The sequence below is a fragment of the Mirounga leonina genome, unplaced genomic scaffold (genome assembly GCF_011800145.1).
Source record: "Mirounga leonina isolate KUSES-001 unplaced genomic scaffold, KU_Mleo_1.0 Mir_170, whole genome shotgun sequence".
In the NCBI taxonomy this organism is placed as follows: Eukaryota; Metazoa; Chordata; class Mammalia; order Carnivora; family Phocidae; genus Mirounga; species Mirounga leonina.
The window spans coordinates 35,269,148-35,281,790 of record NW_023270433.1 but is presented as its reverse complement, the minus strand read 5'-3'; the positions used below and the strand labels follow the sequence as shown (position 1 = coordinate 35,281,790).

At 54.1% G+C, this 12,643-nt stretch overlaps 1 protein-coding gene across 3 annotated transcripts in view; it reads right to left on the bottom strand.

Moving 5' to 3' along the window:
- Positions 1–12,643, bottom strand: part of TLN1 (talin 1) — a 31,778-nt gene that overhangs the window by 16,552 nt on the left and 2,583 nt on the right. For all 3 annotated transcript variants that reach the window (XM_035016348.1, XM_035016349.1, XM_035016347.1), the window contains 19 exons: positions 8,900–9,062; positions 8,560–8,657; positions 8,187–8,316; positions 7,929–8,081; positions 7,527–7,669; positions 7,291–7,418; positions 6,505–6,565; positions 5,773–5,877; positions 5,278–5,433; positions 4,417–4,518; positions 4,185–4,261; positions 3,771–3,951; positions 3,458–3,571; positions 3,222–3,330; positions 2,816–3,024; positions 2,564–2,662; positions 1,391–1,558; positions 917–1,211; positions 179–345 (listed from right to left, as the gene is read on the bottom strand). In XM_035016348.1, the coding sequence (XP_034872239.1) occupies positions 179–345; positions 917–1,211; positions 1,391–1,558; positions 2,564–2,662; positions 2,816–3,024; positions 3,222–3,330; positions 3,458–3,571; positions 3,771–3,951; positions 4,185–4,261; positions 4,417–4,518; positions 5,278–5,433; positions 5,773–5,877; positions 6,505–6,565; positions 7,291–7,418; positions 7,527–7,669; positions 7,929–8,081; positions 8,187–8,316; positions 8,560–8,657; positions 8,900–9,029 (2,625 nt within the window). In that variant the 5' untranslated portion in view covers positions 9,030–9,062. Of the gene's footprint in view, positions 1–178; positions 346–916; positions 1,212–1,390; positions 1,559–2,563; positions 2,663–2,815; positions 3,025–3,221; positions 3,331–3,457; positions 3,572–3,770; positions 3,952–4,184; positions 4,262–4,416; positions 4,519–5,277; positions 5,434–5,772; positions 5,878–6,504; positions 6,566–7,290; positions 7,419–7,526; positions 7,670–7,928; positions 8,082–8,186; positions 8,317–8,559; positions 8,658–8,899; positions 9,063–12,643 lie in introns of those variants that run through there.

The window sequence follows — 12,643 nt, the reverse complement described above, 5'->3', positions numbered from 1 at the left end:
CTCGAAGCCTGGGCCGCCATCCACCTGAAGCCTGGGGCGCATTTACCTCCTGAGTGCTTCTATTTGTTCTCATGTATTTCCTGCTTTTCCTGGGTCCCTCCCATCAGGACAGGGTGACCTTCCGGACCTTTCTACTTCCCTTCAGGTCTCAGTCTGGGAGTGTGCACAGGCCTTGTACCTTGGCAGCCTCCACCATCTTGGCTGTGGCATCAGCCAGGATCTTAGCGGCGCTTAGTAGCTTGCGAGAATTCTCCAGATCACTCTCCCCCTCAGCATCAGCCTTGATGGCATTGACCAGGTCAGAGGTGGCTTGGGCTAGGATGCGGGCCTGTCGTACCATCTCACCTGAGAGGACAGGCCACGATCAGGTAAGGAAGCCAGAGATACTGCGAGGGTGCCAGGGGTGGGGCAAAAGGGTGCAGACAAGGTAGACAGTGCTCTTGAGGACAGTTAAAGAGACACAAAGGTTCTCGAAGGGATTCCCCTGGAGTTATTGTTTCTTGAGTTTAGGATCTTGGAGAAGGATAATTTCCTGGTGGGCTTTCATGGGAAGGAAGACAGTCTCTAATGGGTATTTTCAGCAAATCGTCTTGAGGAGGTAAGATACTCCTTGTGAAGGCTTTTAGGGGTGAGTGGGCAGGGGGGAGTGGGGAAGGCTCTCTCTTAATAATGCCACCTTCCAACCTCCAGCTGTGTTTGTGTACGCTTCTGTATATTCTCCAAACGCACCAGAGAAGGCAGAACAGGGATCATATTCCCGCTTTACAGAGGAGAAACTAGAGGTTTCAGAGACTGAACATCTAGCCTACCGTGCTGAGTCCTAAGGGGGAGGTGGCGGGTCTGCAAGGACTGAATGTCCACTGGGCTCAGGGGGCCTCACTGGGGTTCGTTGTCTTCCCAGGAGTGGTGTCCTTACCAGCGTCACCCATGGAACTGAAGATGTTCTCGGTGACGGTGAGGATGGTGTCAGTGGCCTGGTCATAACGGCCAGCAGGCCCAGCGCCCGTGGCGTGGGCCTTCACGTGCTGCAGCAGCTCATTCAGGGCCTGGGTGACAGCCGTGGCCGCTGCCCCTACCCCCCGCAGCAGCTGCCCGTCCTCTGTGGCTGCCTGGGAGGCGGACACGCAGCCCTCCACGGCTCTGGCCACCAGGCGTCCGGCCTCCACCAGCTGCTCCTGGCAGACAGGTGAGCTGATCGTAGGTGCCACCACCTGCAGGCAAACTGCGAGTAAGAGACGAAGGCCATGGAAAGGAGTCGCGAGGGGGGGTGTTTGTGGTGTTTGTGACAGTCACTGGGAGAGGTAAGGAGGAGCCGAAGAGGTGCGACGACAGGCTCTTGTGTGCGGCAGCCTCACCCTCGGCACAGGCTAGTGCAGCCTTTGGGGCTCACCTTGGTACAGGCCACCAGCTGGGAGGTGGACAAGGCACACTGTGTTGCTGCAGCAATGACCTGGGTCTGAAGGCCCGAGTCCTCTGTCCGCTGGGCCACACTCTTGGCCTTGAGGACCAAGGCAGCTGCAGCACTTGCCACGGCCTTGGCTAGCTGCATTAGTACGTCCTGTGAGGAAAGGGCTGTCAGCAGGGCCTGAGATCGGGCTTGGAATCCACGGACCCTTCTCAGAGGCATAAGCTGTTTCATTCTTCCCACTGACTCCAATCAGAGGACAGTATGCAGAAGCAACCAGAAGCTACCCCAAGCCCCTGCCTTGAGCACCCAGTAGGACAGATCCCCCACCGAGGAACAAACCTACACCGAAAGAAACAAGAGCCTACACCAAAGGGAGAAATGCATGAGGCGGATACACTCGGACGGCGATGGGGAAGGAGGGGCAGTGCTGTTACAATGGGATGGAGAGAGATACCTCTTGGGGTCCCTCCCACCCCCAGCTTCTTTCCTCCATTTCTTCTCAGTCTTGGTTGGAAGCAGTCACCCTGGAGTACGAGACCCTGTACAACCCTCCCTGGTCCCGTTTCCCCAAGCCCTGCCTGTGGCATGCCTACCCATCTCCCATCATGTTCTGCTCCCCCAGGAGGCTGGGGGGGAGAGGTGCAGAGCGAGTGTATGCGGCTCAGAGAGGACAAAGCTGGGAAGGCCCAGGCCAGAGGCCGTTACCGTGGGGGAATCGGGGGGAGATCGAGCCCCAGCCCCTCTGGGTGCACATATCTGCGTGGGAAATCCAGGATGACAAGTCAGCTGAAGAAACTGGCATGGGGTGGGGAAGGGGACAGCTAGAGGGACAGTGTCCTCAGGGTGGCATGGAGGGGGCTTCAAGATGTTAAGCTGGGACAAGGGCTATACATGGGGAAGACAAGGAAAAGATGACAGGCGGCTACAAAATATCAGTCAGCCAAGGGTGAACTAGTAGATTTAGTCTTGACTCAGGGGTTCTGAATTCTCATCCCCCAAAAAAGGGATTGGAGGTTCCCAGTGTCATTCCCTGCAAACAAGAGGTCCAGACTGGCTCTCAGAAGTCAATTTGTAGTAACAGGATTAGGAGCTAGATTCAGGGTCGGAGATTACCTCCGAGAAGCTCATGTTCTAGGGGCCGGGTAAGTCACCAACCTGGAAGTGGGGGTCAGTATCACTTTCCCCAATTTGCTGCAACAGCTCCCCACTGGCCTGGCCCACGTTCCCAGCTGCTTGCAGCAGGTTCTGACGGGGCTGTGGAGAGCGGACACCGGTCAGAAGCTGCCCAGTCCCTGCCCACGCGCCCCTGGGTCCTACACGCCCACGGGCCCCACGCCTCCACCCCGCAGCCTGGACCGCCCCCGTCTCCTCTGGGCTTCCTCCCTAGTGCCAGCCCGGGGCCCCGACCTCAGCACTGGCTGGCTGGGCACTGCGCAGCAGCTCCGACACGGCCCCGGCGAGGCCCTTGGCGGCCTGTAGCAGGGGCCGGCCGCTGCCGCCTTCGTCCTCCAGCAGGGCAGCGAGCAGCTTCACGCCGCGGGACATCTCCGTGAGGTTGGAAGAGATGGTGGTGACCGCACAGCCCACCGCTGTATAGTCTGTCTCCGCGGGGTCCCCTGAGGGAGGGGGAGGAAGAGGAGCGCGAGTGAGAGGGGGGCAGGCCAGACGATGGGCCGGGGAGGCGCACAGAGGCGTCCGTCCCACACCCATCCTGACACAGTCTCTTCCATGAGTCAAGGTGCGGTCCCTCCCGGAGCCCGCCACGCTCCTTCTCCCCCTCCCCGCCACACAGAGAACTTGGAGTCCGGCTTACCCGCTGTCAGGTTCACCACGGAGGCAGTACCAGCTGTGATGGCATCGACCTGGGAGTGGATCTCATGCTTTGATTCATCCATCTTGTTTTTACGCCAGGCCTTAGAGGCCTGCGAGAGAGAGTGAGAGAGAGAGAGGAGAAGCAAAGCTCAGGATCTGCCCTGGTTTGGTTAACCCCAATCCCTCCCGGGAGTCCCAGCCTTAGCGCGGCTGGCCTCTCCTCCCTCCCATACTCACAGCATCCTGGCCCAGAGGGGGCAAAGTGTCAAAGTCATCCAGAGTGGCCTGGGCAGCTTGCACAGCCTGCATGCTGGAGTTAATGGTCCCAGTGAGTGCCTGCTGGGCTGACGTCTACAAGACAAGGGGAGGAGAAATAGGGAATGCTTAGAGGCAAGAGTAGGTAAAGGAGAACTCGAGGCTAGGGACAGGAATACAAACAGGGACGTGGGAAAAGACAGCCTAGCTCCTGGCTGGGCCCAGCTGACGGGCGGGGACGGGGGGAGTGGGGGAGAAAGGCCTGGTACCCTGGTGGCAGCGGATGCACTCTTACCAAAGGGGGCATGTGTCCTCGGTGCATCTGGCCACTGGTAATCTGCTGCTGGGCCGGCGGCATGCTGCCCACCTGGAAATTCTCAGGACCAGAGGCTCCGGAGCGCATGATAGCGGGCAGGGCCACAGAGCCGTGCTCCACTTTGCCCACCCGGTTATACTGCTGCTGCAGGACTGTCGACCTAGACAGGGGACACCCTGGGCAGCACTCAGAGGACTCTGTGGTCTCACCCCCTTCCCACCCAGCTCTAGAACCTTTGCAGGTCCTGTGGTCTAGGGGGCGTGTGAGGTCTCATGAGAGCCTGTGACTGGTTCAAGAACCGTCCTAGGGATTCCCCACCCCTCAGCAATCATTGCAGGCAGGCCTTGCCGTCCCTGCCCCTGATGGATGGGATCAGCCCAGCTCCCTTCGTACTTTTTGGGGGACACGGAGTCCTCCAGCATAGTAGACTCCTCGTCTCCCTCCAGCCCAAAGTGATCCTTGCTTTTTTTCTGTAGGAAGGAAAAAGGAACAATTAAGAGAGGCAGGGAAACGGCAGCCTCTTCTTTCCCCTAGTCAGCCTTTTTCCAGAACCTGGGTTCCCACTTTGAAAGGACCGGCTTGGGTAGAAGGTGGGGTTAGATAAGGAGAAGGCTGGGGTGGGCACCTTCTTAAGGATGATATCAATGTAGCCGGCGATGAGCTGGGCAATCTGCTCCCCTTCCGTCGTCTGTACTGAGTAGTAGCCATCTTGGTAGTCCCCGAAATCCTAGGGTGACAAGGTGGGAGCTTGGTGGGAGGGGCGCCATCTACCCAGGATGGAAAAGGGTAGGATGGGAGCCCCACGGATGAGCTGGTGAGCACTTCCCCTGCCAACAGCCCTCTAGGGAGAAGCCCGCCCTTCTTCAATTTCCTCTTTATTTTCCTCCCTGCAGGGCGACACTTTATTTCTGAGAAGCAGTCTTTATGCTACATAGTTTCACATGCATGCCATCCATGAAATCTCTGTTCTCTCCCGGTGACAATAAGGTTGGAAAGACATAAACATTTATCATTGAAATGACCACAATTGAGGGTTAGCACTAGTACCCAAAATGGAAAGACAGCCTTTATGAAGTTCTCATCCCCTCACTGGGGCACTTCATCAAGGTGGTATCAGTTTCCAATCCAGGACACCAAAATATAAAGCTGGGCGGGGGGGGAAACTATTATATAGTTGCTGCTGAAAGAGAGGAGGCTTATTTTTTTCTTTCTATCACCTTTTTCTTCCCTCTCCCCAAGTTTCCTGCGAGCTCAGCTTGCTGGTGACAGTTCTGTCCTGTTGATTTTAAAGACTGTTTCATTTAAGCATCACTTACTCTCCAGGAAATCTCCTCTACTCTGACCTCCATGGTCCTGTAATCGTTACAAAGTTCTCCCTTTTTCTGGAGTCACACTCAGTGCCCTATTCCAAGGAAGGGGAGAGACCTCTGCAGCTGCCCCCCCTGGAAATTCCAAGGCCCCTTTCCCTCTGGGCGCCCAGACTCACCAGGGTGAAGCTCTTGGGAGAGGCAGCCCAGCGTTTGATGTTGGTGAGGCTCCATTCCTGGATCACCTCTTTGGTCTTCTCATCCACTCGCATGACACACTCCTTAGTGATGCCCAGAAGCCTGGGCACCAGTTTGTTCTTTCCTTTCATCTTTTCCTGTGAGGCAGAGGTTGTCATTGGTGCTGTGGCCAGAGGTCACACAGAGGCGTGAATGAGCACATCAGATCTCGACCACAAGGGGGTGCTGAGGAGCACGGGAGAGCCTAACTGGGGGTCTGGATGGAGCCTGAACAAGCTCCTAGAGGGAAAACACAGGGTCTGGAGCAAAGTGGTGGCAGAGGGCTGACAACAGGGCAAGTTTTCACAAGGTCAGAGCAAGGCAGAGAATGGGACTTGTAGGGATGATGGAAAATGTGAACAAGGGCAGGGCCAGACTTTGAGGGGAAAGGATAAGAGCGGGAATAAGGAAGGCAATGAGAAGGGTCTGTAGCCCACCTTAACCAGAAAGAAGGAGACACCATATGTCTTGAGGGAACGGGCTAGCTTCACGTAGCGCACCTTGGCCTCGATCTCACTCATCTGCCCACAATTCTTGTGTGCCTTAGAGTAGGAAATGGGAAAAAATGCTTACCAAATGCAGGAAGATAGTGTCACAGACAAGGAGTTGCGACGTTTACTACAATGGGAGCGTACTGTGGGGGACACAGGAAAGGTTAGGGGGTGCAGGATATGAGAAACGAGAGGGTGACAGGCTGGGGGCTGACAAAGGATACGCAGAAGCGACAATTCAGGGAATATAGTTAAAGAACTCGCAGATGTTCTGGAGACATAAACAGATAAGAAGCAGAAGGTCAAATAGAAAACCTTTTGGGCTGAGTATCCAAGAAGTGGGGATAACACATTTGTACAAAGATATACTTTTCAGTGTAATTTCAGGCATACTGTCTCATTTGATTCTCCTATCAATCCTACCCAGGGCAGGTACCGTCATCCCACGTTAGAGGCAAAGAAAAGAAAACAAGAATATTGAATTCCACAGCAAATGCAGTGATGGAGCTGAGATGAAAGGTCTTCTGCTTTCTTGGCCCAGGAGAGGTGGGAGGGCAGCTTGGTGGGTGGAAGCAGGGTGGGAGGAGACAAGGAAGGGGTGGGGGTCCATTCAGTCAGTTAGGATTAAGCAGCAAAGCTCCCAGGGCATCCCCAACACTTTCCCCTACCCCCATTCACCTGGAAGATCTTACGCTCTCCCTTCTGCTTCACATACTCCTTGGGCAGGAAGTCCTTCAGGCTACACCAGAAAAGGGAGGGTCAGCATGTAGTGGACAGCAGCAGGGATATGTGGGCCATGGACTGTGGGCCTGGGGGTGTGAAGAAATGTCTAGGACAGTGTTATCTTTGGGGAGAAGGAAGGCTCGCGGGAACAGAGTCGGGGTTATCCACGAAATCGAGACGACCTGGCATGAGCTCTTGAGCACAGCCTGGGTCTCTCCCTACGGGAAAAAGGGACCGAGGGAACCTGAGTTGCAGGCTCAGTCCCTGAGGAAAAGAGGGTCCAGGGCACTACTGCAGGGAACCAAGAGCAGAAGGAGCTCAGTAGAAGGATGACCACGCATGTAGGAAGCTAAGCAAGACACGCTGAACTCTACACATTCTGAGGAGTATCGGTGGATGAAACTTGTGAAGCTTTCTAAGTCTATGTTCCCTATGAGGAGAAATGTTCTGTTTTCCTCTGGCTACTGCATTAAAATTCTTCAGAGAATCTCAAAAAGGTTACATGCTCGCTTGAGAGGTAGGGGGCAGAGGCAAGAGATTCTGGGCTACATTCATGTTCCACATGGGGCCCGTGAGGAGACAAATAGCTGACAGCAGCAAAAAAGGTACCCGTGTGGGTCAAACCCTGGTGCATCAGAAGAGGAACAGAGAGAGAAGGCCTGGGAGGGGGGGCAGGGCTGTTGGGGTCACAATGGCATTGAGTCCTGGGCCCTGACAGGGTGTGGGATGTGGGTCACTCACTCGAGGAAGCCAGCCTTGTGCTTCTGCTCATTGTGGGGCCCAAACTGGATCTGGCACTGGAAGCCAGCAAACTCACAGGCCTTGTCAAAGGAGACAGGGTGGGAGCCATTGAGGATGTCATCTCGTGCCTGGAGAACACAAGGCGGTGGATGTTGTGTGTGGGTGCGGGGATACCCTTCGCTGTGCTTTTGCCCCCTCTCCCCACCTCCCCTACCCTGGGCAAATCCTCTCCACACCTGCACATAAAGAAGGTTCAGCTGTACGGGGTCCCGGGAGTCCACATTCTGGTCTGAGTAGAAGAACTTCCTCCGCAGCAGAAGCGTCTCGTGCTCCTCCACTCCCTGTTCCCTCAGCGTGCGGCCATGGTCCAGCCAGTTCACTGGGACAGAGAGTCCCCTCAATGCCAAGCCCTTAGGGCGCCTGTCTTGTCTGCTCTTTGCCTTTTGTTTATTCTTCATCTCCTACCTTCTCTCACCGCTAAGTTCCATGAGTAAGACTTTGTTTTATTACTGATGCATCCTGCATCTAAAACAGTGTCTTGCAAAAGCAGAGTTTCCATAACTAATGAATATAGAGCTGTCCCCTTCTCCCCCAACCTGACCATTTCCAGGGCCCTCTTTTTTTCTATTTCCGCTTACACTCATCATCCGTGTGCAACTTCTGCTTTAGTTTTTCCATCTTCTTTTCATCTCGCAGCAGTGTCTTGTCCTTTCGTAAGGTCCCTGTCACCTCCTCCTTCTTCTCTTCCATCAGCTCTCGAACCAGTGAATATTCATCATGGTTGGTGATGCCTGGGGGAGGGGGAGGGGTGGTAGCATCCCAGGCACTGCATCCGTGTTTTCTGGCAGAGTTGGAGCCTCCATTCCCCAGCCCTCAGCCCCACCGAGACCCCTTACCAATGCGGGCACAGATGGTCATGAGCATGTCGGTGACAGTCTTAGAGTCATCCACCATGATAGTCTTCACAGTTCCATCGAGCATACGGATTTTCAGTGGCCTCTGTTTCTTCCTGTATTCCATGGTGTCCTGTTCGGGCAGGAATAGGAGGAGGGGCCCACTTGAAGCTAGAGGTATTACTTCCTTTTTCCATGGCCAGAGGGGAGGAAAGTAGATTACTAACAGCAAGACTGTGGTGGCTCACTCAAAAAGCAGGTTATTTTGACTGCCTGTGATAGAAAGCCTGGAGAGGGTCAGGGACAACAGATATGGGTGCTGAAAAGAGGAGGTGGAGTAGGGGATGTTGGTGGTCCTTGACGAAGTGATACTCACCCCATTTCGGAGCATGTAGTAATCCAAAGCTTTCCCGGCCTCCAGCCATATACCTTTTTTGGGGTCATCATCTGACAGGAACAGCCCAAAGTCGCTGGCTAAAAGAGAGGACGGATCACCTCAGACTCACGAGGACCCCAGTGAGGCTGGATGGCTGCGTGGTTGCCCCTTACTACTTCCCCAGGGACCGGGGGCCTAAAGGGGAGAGAGGGAACCACGGAGCATAGGCCTGAGGGGTTAGCAGCCTTGAGGGACAATGGGGTCATCCCTTAAAGCCAAGAGCCTGGCACAAGGAGGGATCGAAGACTCCCACCCCCGCCACCGGGGGGCTCAGACTCACGAGGGCCAGCCAGGGCCTCTGGGATGCGTTCACGAATGATGCGGCAGGCATCATACACCATGGTGGACGGCTCGAACTGCATCGTCTTCACGACATTCCCAATGCTGATCTTCAGTGAGAGCGCAACCATGGTGGCAGCTCCTCCTCTCCAGCCTGGCTCGACCTGGCCCGTGGCACCAGGGCATTAGCGCCCATCCTCATCAGAGGAGAGATGGGGCCCCGGGAGGGGTGTTTTTGAAAGGGACCCACCAGAGCAAATAGTAACATAGTTGTGTTTATTTAAGAATTTTAAGGAGTTAAAGATTATTTACACCAAAGGAACCAATCTTAACCACCTAAGATATGTGAAGGAGTCTGGTCTGCAATGCAGTGTTCCCTGAGGACACCGTCCTGTCCCTACCACTAGAATCTGTGCCTCCCTTCTGTCTGCCAAGTATCTCCCTCTTGACCCTTACCCTGCTCCTTTCCCAGCCCTGCCTCTGCCTTGTTTTCATCTTTTCTTGGTCCAGTCTTCTTCTCTCTTTGTGTCTCGCTAGGTCTTGCTGGCTTTTTCCTGTCTGGGATTTTCAGAGCTCTGCCCTGACTCATCCTGTGACCTCCCCTCTGACAGCTTTAGCCTCCTTCTCTGCAAGATGAGGACGTTATGTTAGGTAATTCCCAAGAGATCCTGAAGGCTGCAAACACCCACTCTAGCTAGCCCAGCAGGGAGACCAAACACGACTGCTTGAGCGTCTAACTGCAGAGGGAGGTGCCTTCCCAGGGAGCCCGGCCCCATATTTGGCTTCCCTGGCAGTCAAGCTAGAATGATGATTCTCTAATCCAAAAGGACCTCAGAAACTAGTCAACTCCTCAGTTTTGCAGAATGCATATCAGACCACGGTGGGGCAGGTGGGGTCGTTTCAAGGCAGGTCAGAAGAAGAGCCCAGTCCCTCTAACTTGGTTCTCGCTTCAAGTCACCAAGTGAATACCCAGTCCTCACGACAGCTCCTCGCATACTCTCCCGTCTTCAGTAAGTCCTTCTCAAACTCTGCCCTCCGCCTCACTACCTCCCTTGATGGTGTTTTCACTGCAGCTCAAGATCAGTCCCACCCTGACCTCTCCCGCCCTCCTTGGCACCACATCTCAGCAGCCTGGAGGAAGCCTTGCAGGTGGCAGGTGGCACCCAGGGCACAATTTGCCTGGCAGCTGGTGATGTGACCCAGTTTGGTATAGGGATTGGTTCCTCTCAACTAAGAGAATGAGCAAATCCGGGCTGCCCATTCCCCTCCTGGCAAACCCTCCTTGGCTAGCCCCAAGTAGGGAAACGCAGGACCGGGGTAAGGCTGGAAACAGGTGGGGGTGCTGGGACACAGTAGCCAGTAGAGAACCAGGGAAGTTGGGAAGGGATAGGTTTTTGGAGGGTGAAGAGGTTAGGAAGGATGAGGTGAAAGAGACTGATAATTTAGAAAAAGGAGACAGGTCTATGTGGGAAAGGTGTGGATCAGGGATCTGATAGACCGTTTCTGACCTTATAGAACAGTCCAGAGTCTCCCACGAAACCACAGCTCGCTCTCTATCTTTATTTCCAAACAAATGAGGATTCTTCCAGTCTCCCCAGCTCTCTGCCCACCTCCCCATTCCTCGGCCACTTTTCCCAGTAGCTTGACAGACCTGGCTGTGGGGTTGCTGGAGGGCTGGAGGGTCAGTAGAGTCGTCAGAGGAGCTGAGAGCAGGACTGAAAGGACCCCCCACCCTAAGTTGAAATTGCATGTCTCCCCCATTTCCTCCGGACATATGAACACCCCCTTCTTCTTCAAGCACGGAAACCTCTGGTGAGACCCCGATAAGGGAGATGAGTCATGCCTACCCTCACTCCCAGGCTGGTGCTGAGTGGACACCCACAGAGCTACAAGACGATGAGGGAGGAAAGGGAACTGAGAAGTGAACTGAGGGTGATGAGGGCAGAGAACAAGGTCCTTGGAAGTATGGGGAGAAGTTATCCAGGTCCTACTCTGGCCTGAGAACTTTGCTCCCTTTTCCACCATGTTTCATGAAACAGCAACAATGCCCCCCCCCATCCCCTTCCCAGGGAACTCCTCCTCCCTCAAGGCATTCCTGAGATGCATTCCAGAGGAGTTGGGCAATTGGGGGGGGTGGGATGGAGGACAAGAGGTCAAATCCCAGCAAGGAATGGAATGTAAGTATACTGGGGGGTAAAGAATTTGGGGTACATGGGGAATATAGTCAGAACAGATACCCACAAAGGGAGCTGCAGAAAGACAGGGAGCTACAGAAAGGGACAAGGGAGAGAGAAAGCTGAAAACAAAGTCAGAACGTATGAGGGCTGGGGGAGTTAACACTCAGTCTGTTACCAAATTTGGCCTCTGAGGCCGCAACCGCGGGGGGCGGGGAGGGGGGGGGGGGGTTGGTGGTTGTGGGTGAGACTGACATATCCGGCCTCAGGCTGCTGGAGGCTCACTTCGGGCTGGACTGGGCAGCTGAAGGGCTGGACCTGATCTCCCTCGACATAGCCCCTCACCACCTACACCTATTTATGCATATTCATTCTCCCCAACTGCACCCCACTCTATGCACAGAGCTCTTTACCACAAACCTACTTATACTGTCTCCACATACACGTTATCTCAAACATGCAGTCCCTTACACAGACCCCATCACAACCACATTATCTTCCCGTAAAGACAGAATCCCACGCACACAGCTTCTCCACAATCACACCTCTATCCGTAAGAGAACTTGCCCCAACATCTCTCCTCCCATTACACATTCTCCCTCCATTCATCCAACAGGCATTTCTGAGGGTCTGTTGTGAAAAAGGCCCCGGGCCAAACTCTCAGTGACTGGGAAGCAAGAAGAGCAAGCCCTCGCCTTCACTTTCAAGGGGCTCCCAGTTAGTTGAGTGGGTAAGCTAAATACAGAATTATAATACAGGGCAGGATGTGGTCAGAGTCAAGAGGTGCGTGCTCAGGGGAGAGATCCCTTTAGGTTAGAGAAGAGGGACCAAAAAGTCTCTGAGAAAAGTGTCATTTGAAGTTAGGACTTTAAATAAAGATAATAAAAATCATAAGGATCTACCTTTTATTGACGATTATGTCAATTTCTCTGTATACATAATTTCATTTAATCTTTACAACAACCCGGCAAGATACCATTATATCCATTTTTACAGATTAGGAAACTGAGGTGCAAAGACGTTAAACACTTGTTCAAGGAACTTCTCCAAAGTCATACAGCTAGGAAGTTGTGAAGTTGTGAAGCCAGGATCCGAACCCACATCTCTCTGACTCCAAAGCCCAAGCTGTCTCCACTACGCCAGCCGGAGGTGAGTCAGGGGTAGCATGCCAGGCAGAGAGAAGAGCATAAGCAAAGGTGGAGGAGCAGGAAATCATGGAGGAGCATTCAGGGAAGTGAGCAGGCAGGCTGGCTGAAGCACAGGGTACCTGCAAGGGAGCAGCGATGGGGAAATCCGGGTCAGGGTGGAAAGGCAGGGGAGGATTAGACAGGAAGGAGTATTTTACCTACTGGAGGGCACCAGGAGGCCACGGGAGGCTTTGAGCAGAGAAGGGACAGAACCAGAACTAGATTTTGGAAAATAATTCTGGCAGTTACCCTGGAGACTGGTCAGAAAGACAGTGCATTAGCACAAGTGAGAAGTGATGACAGCAGTTAGAATGGTAGAGAGGAGGATGTCACTCATTTGTAGTTTTAAGAGGTGGAACTGTCAGGACCTGATGGCAGTCTGTC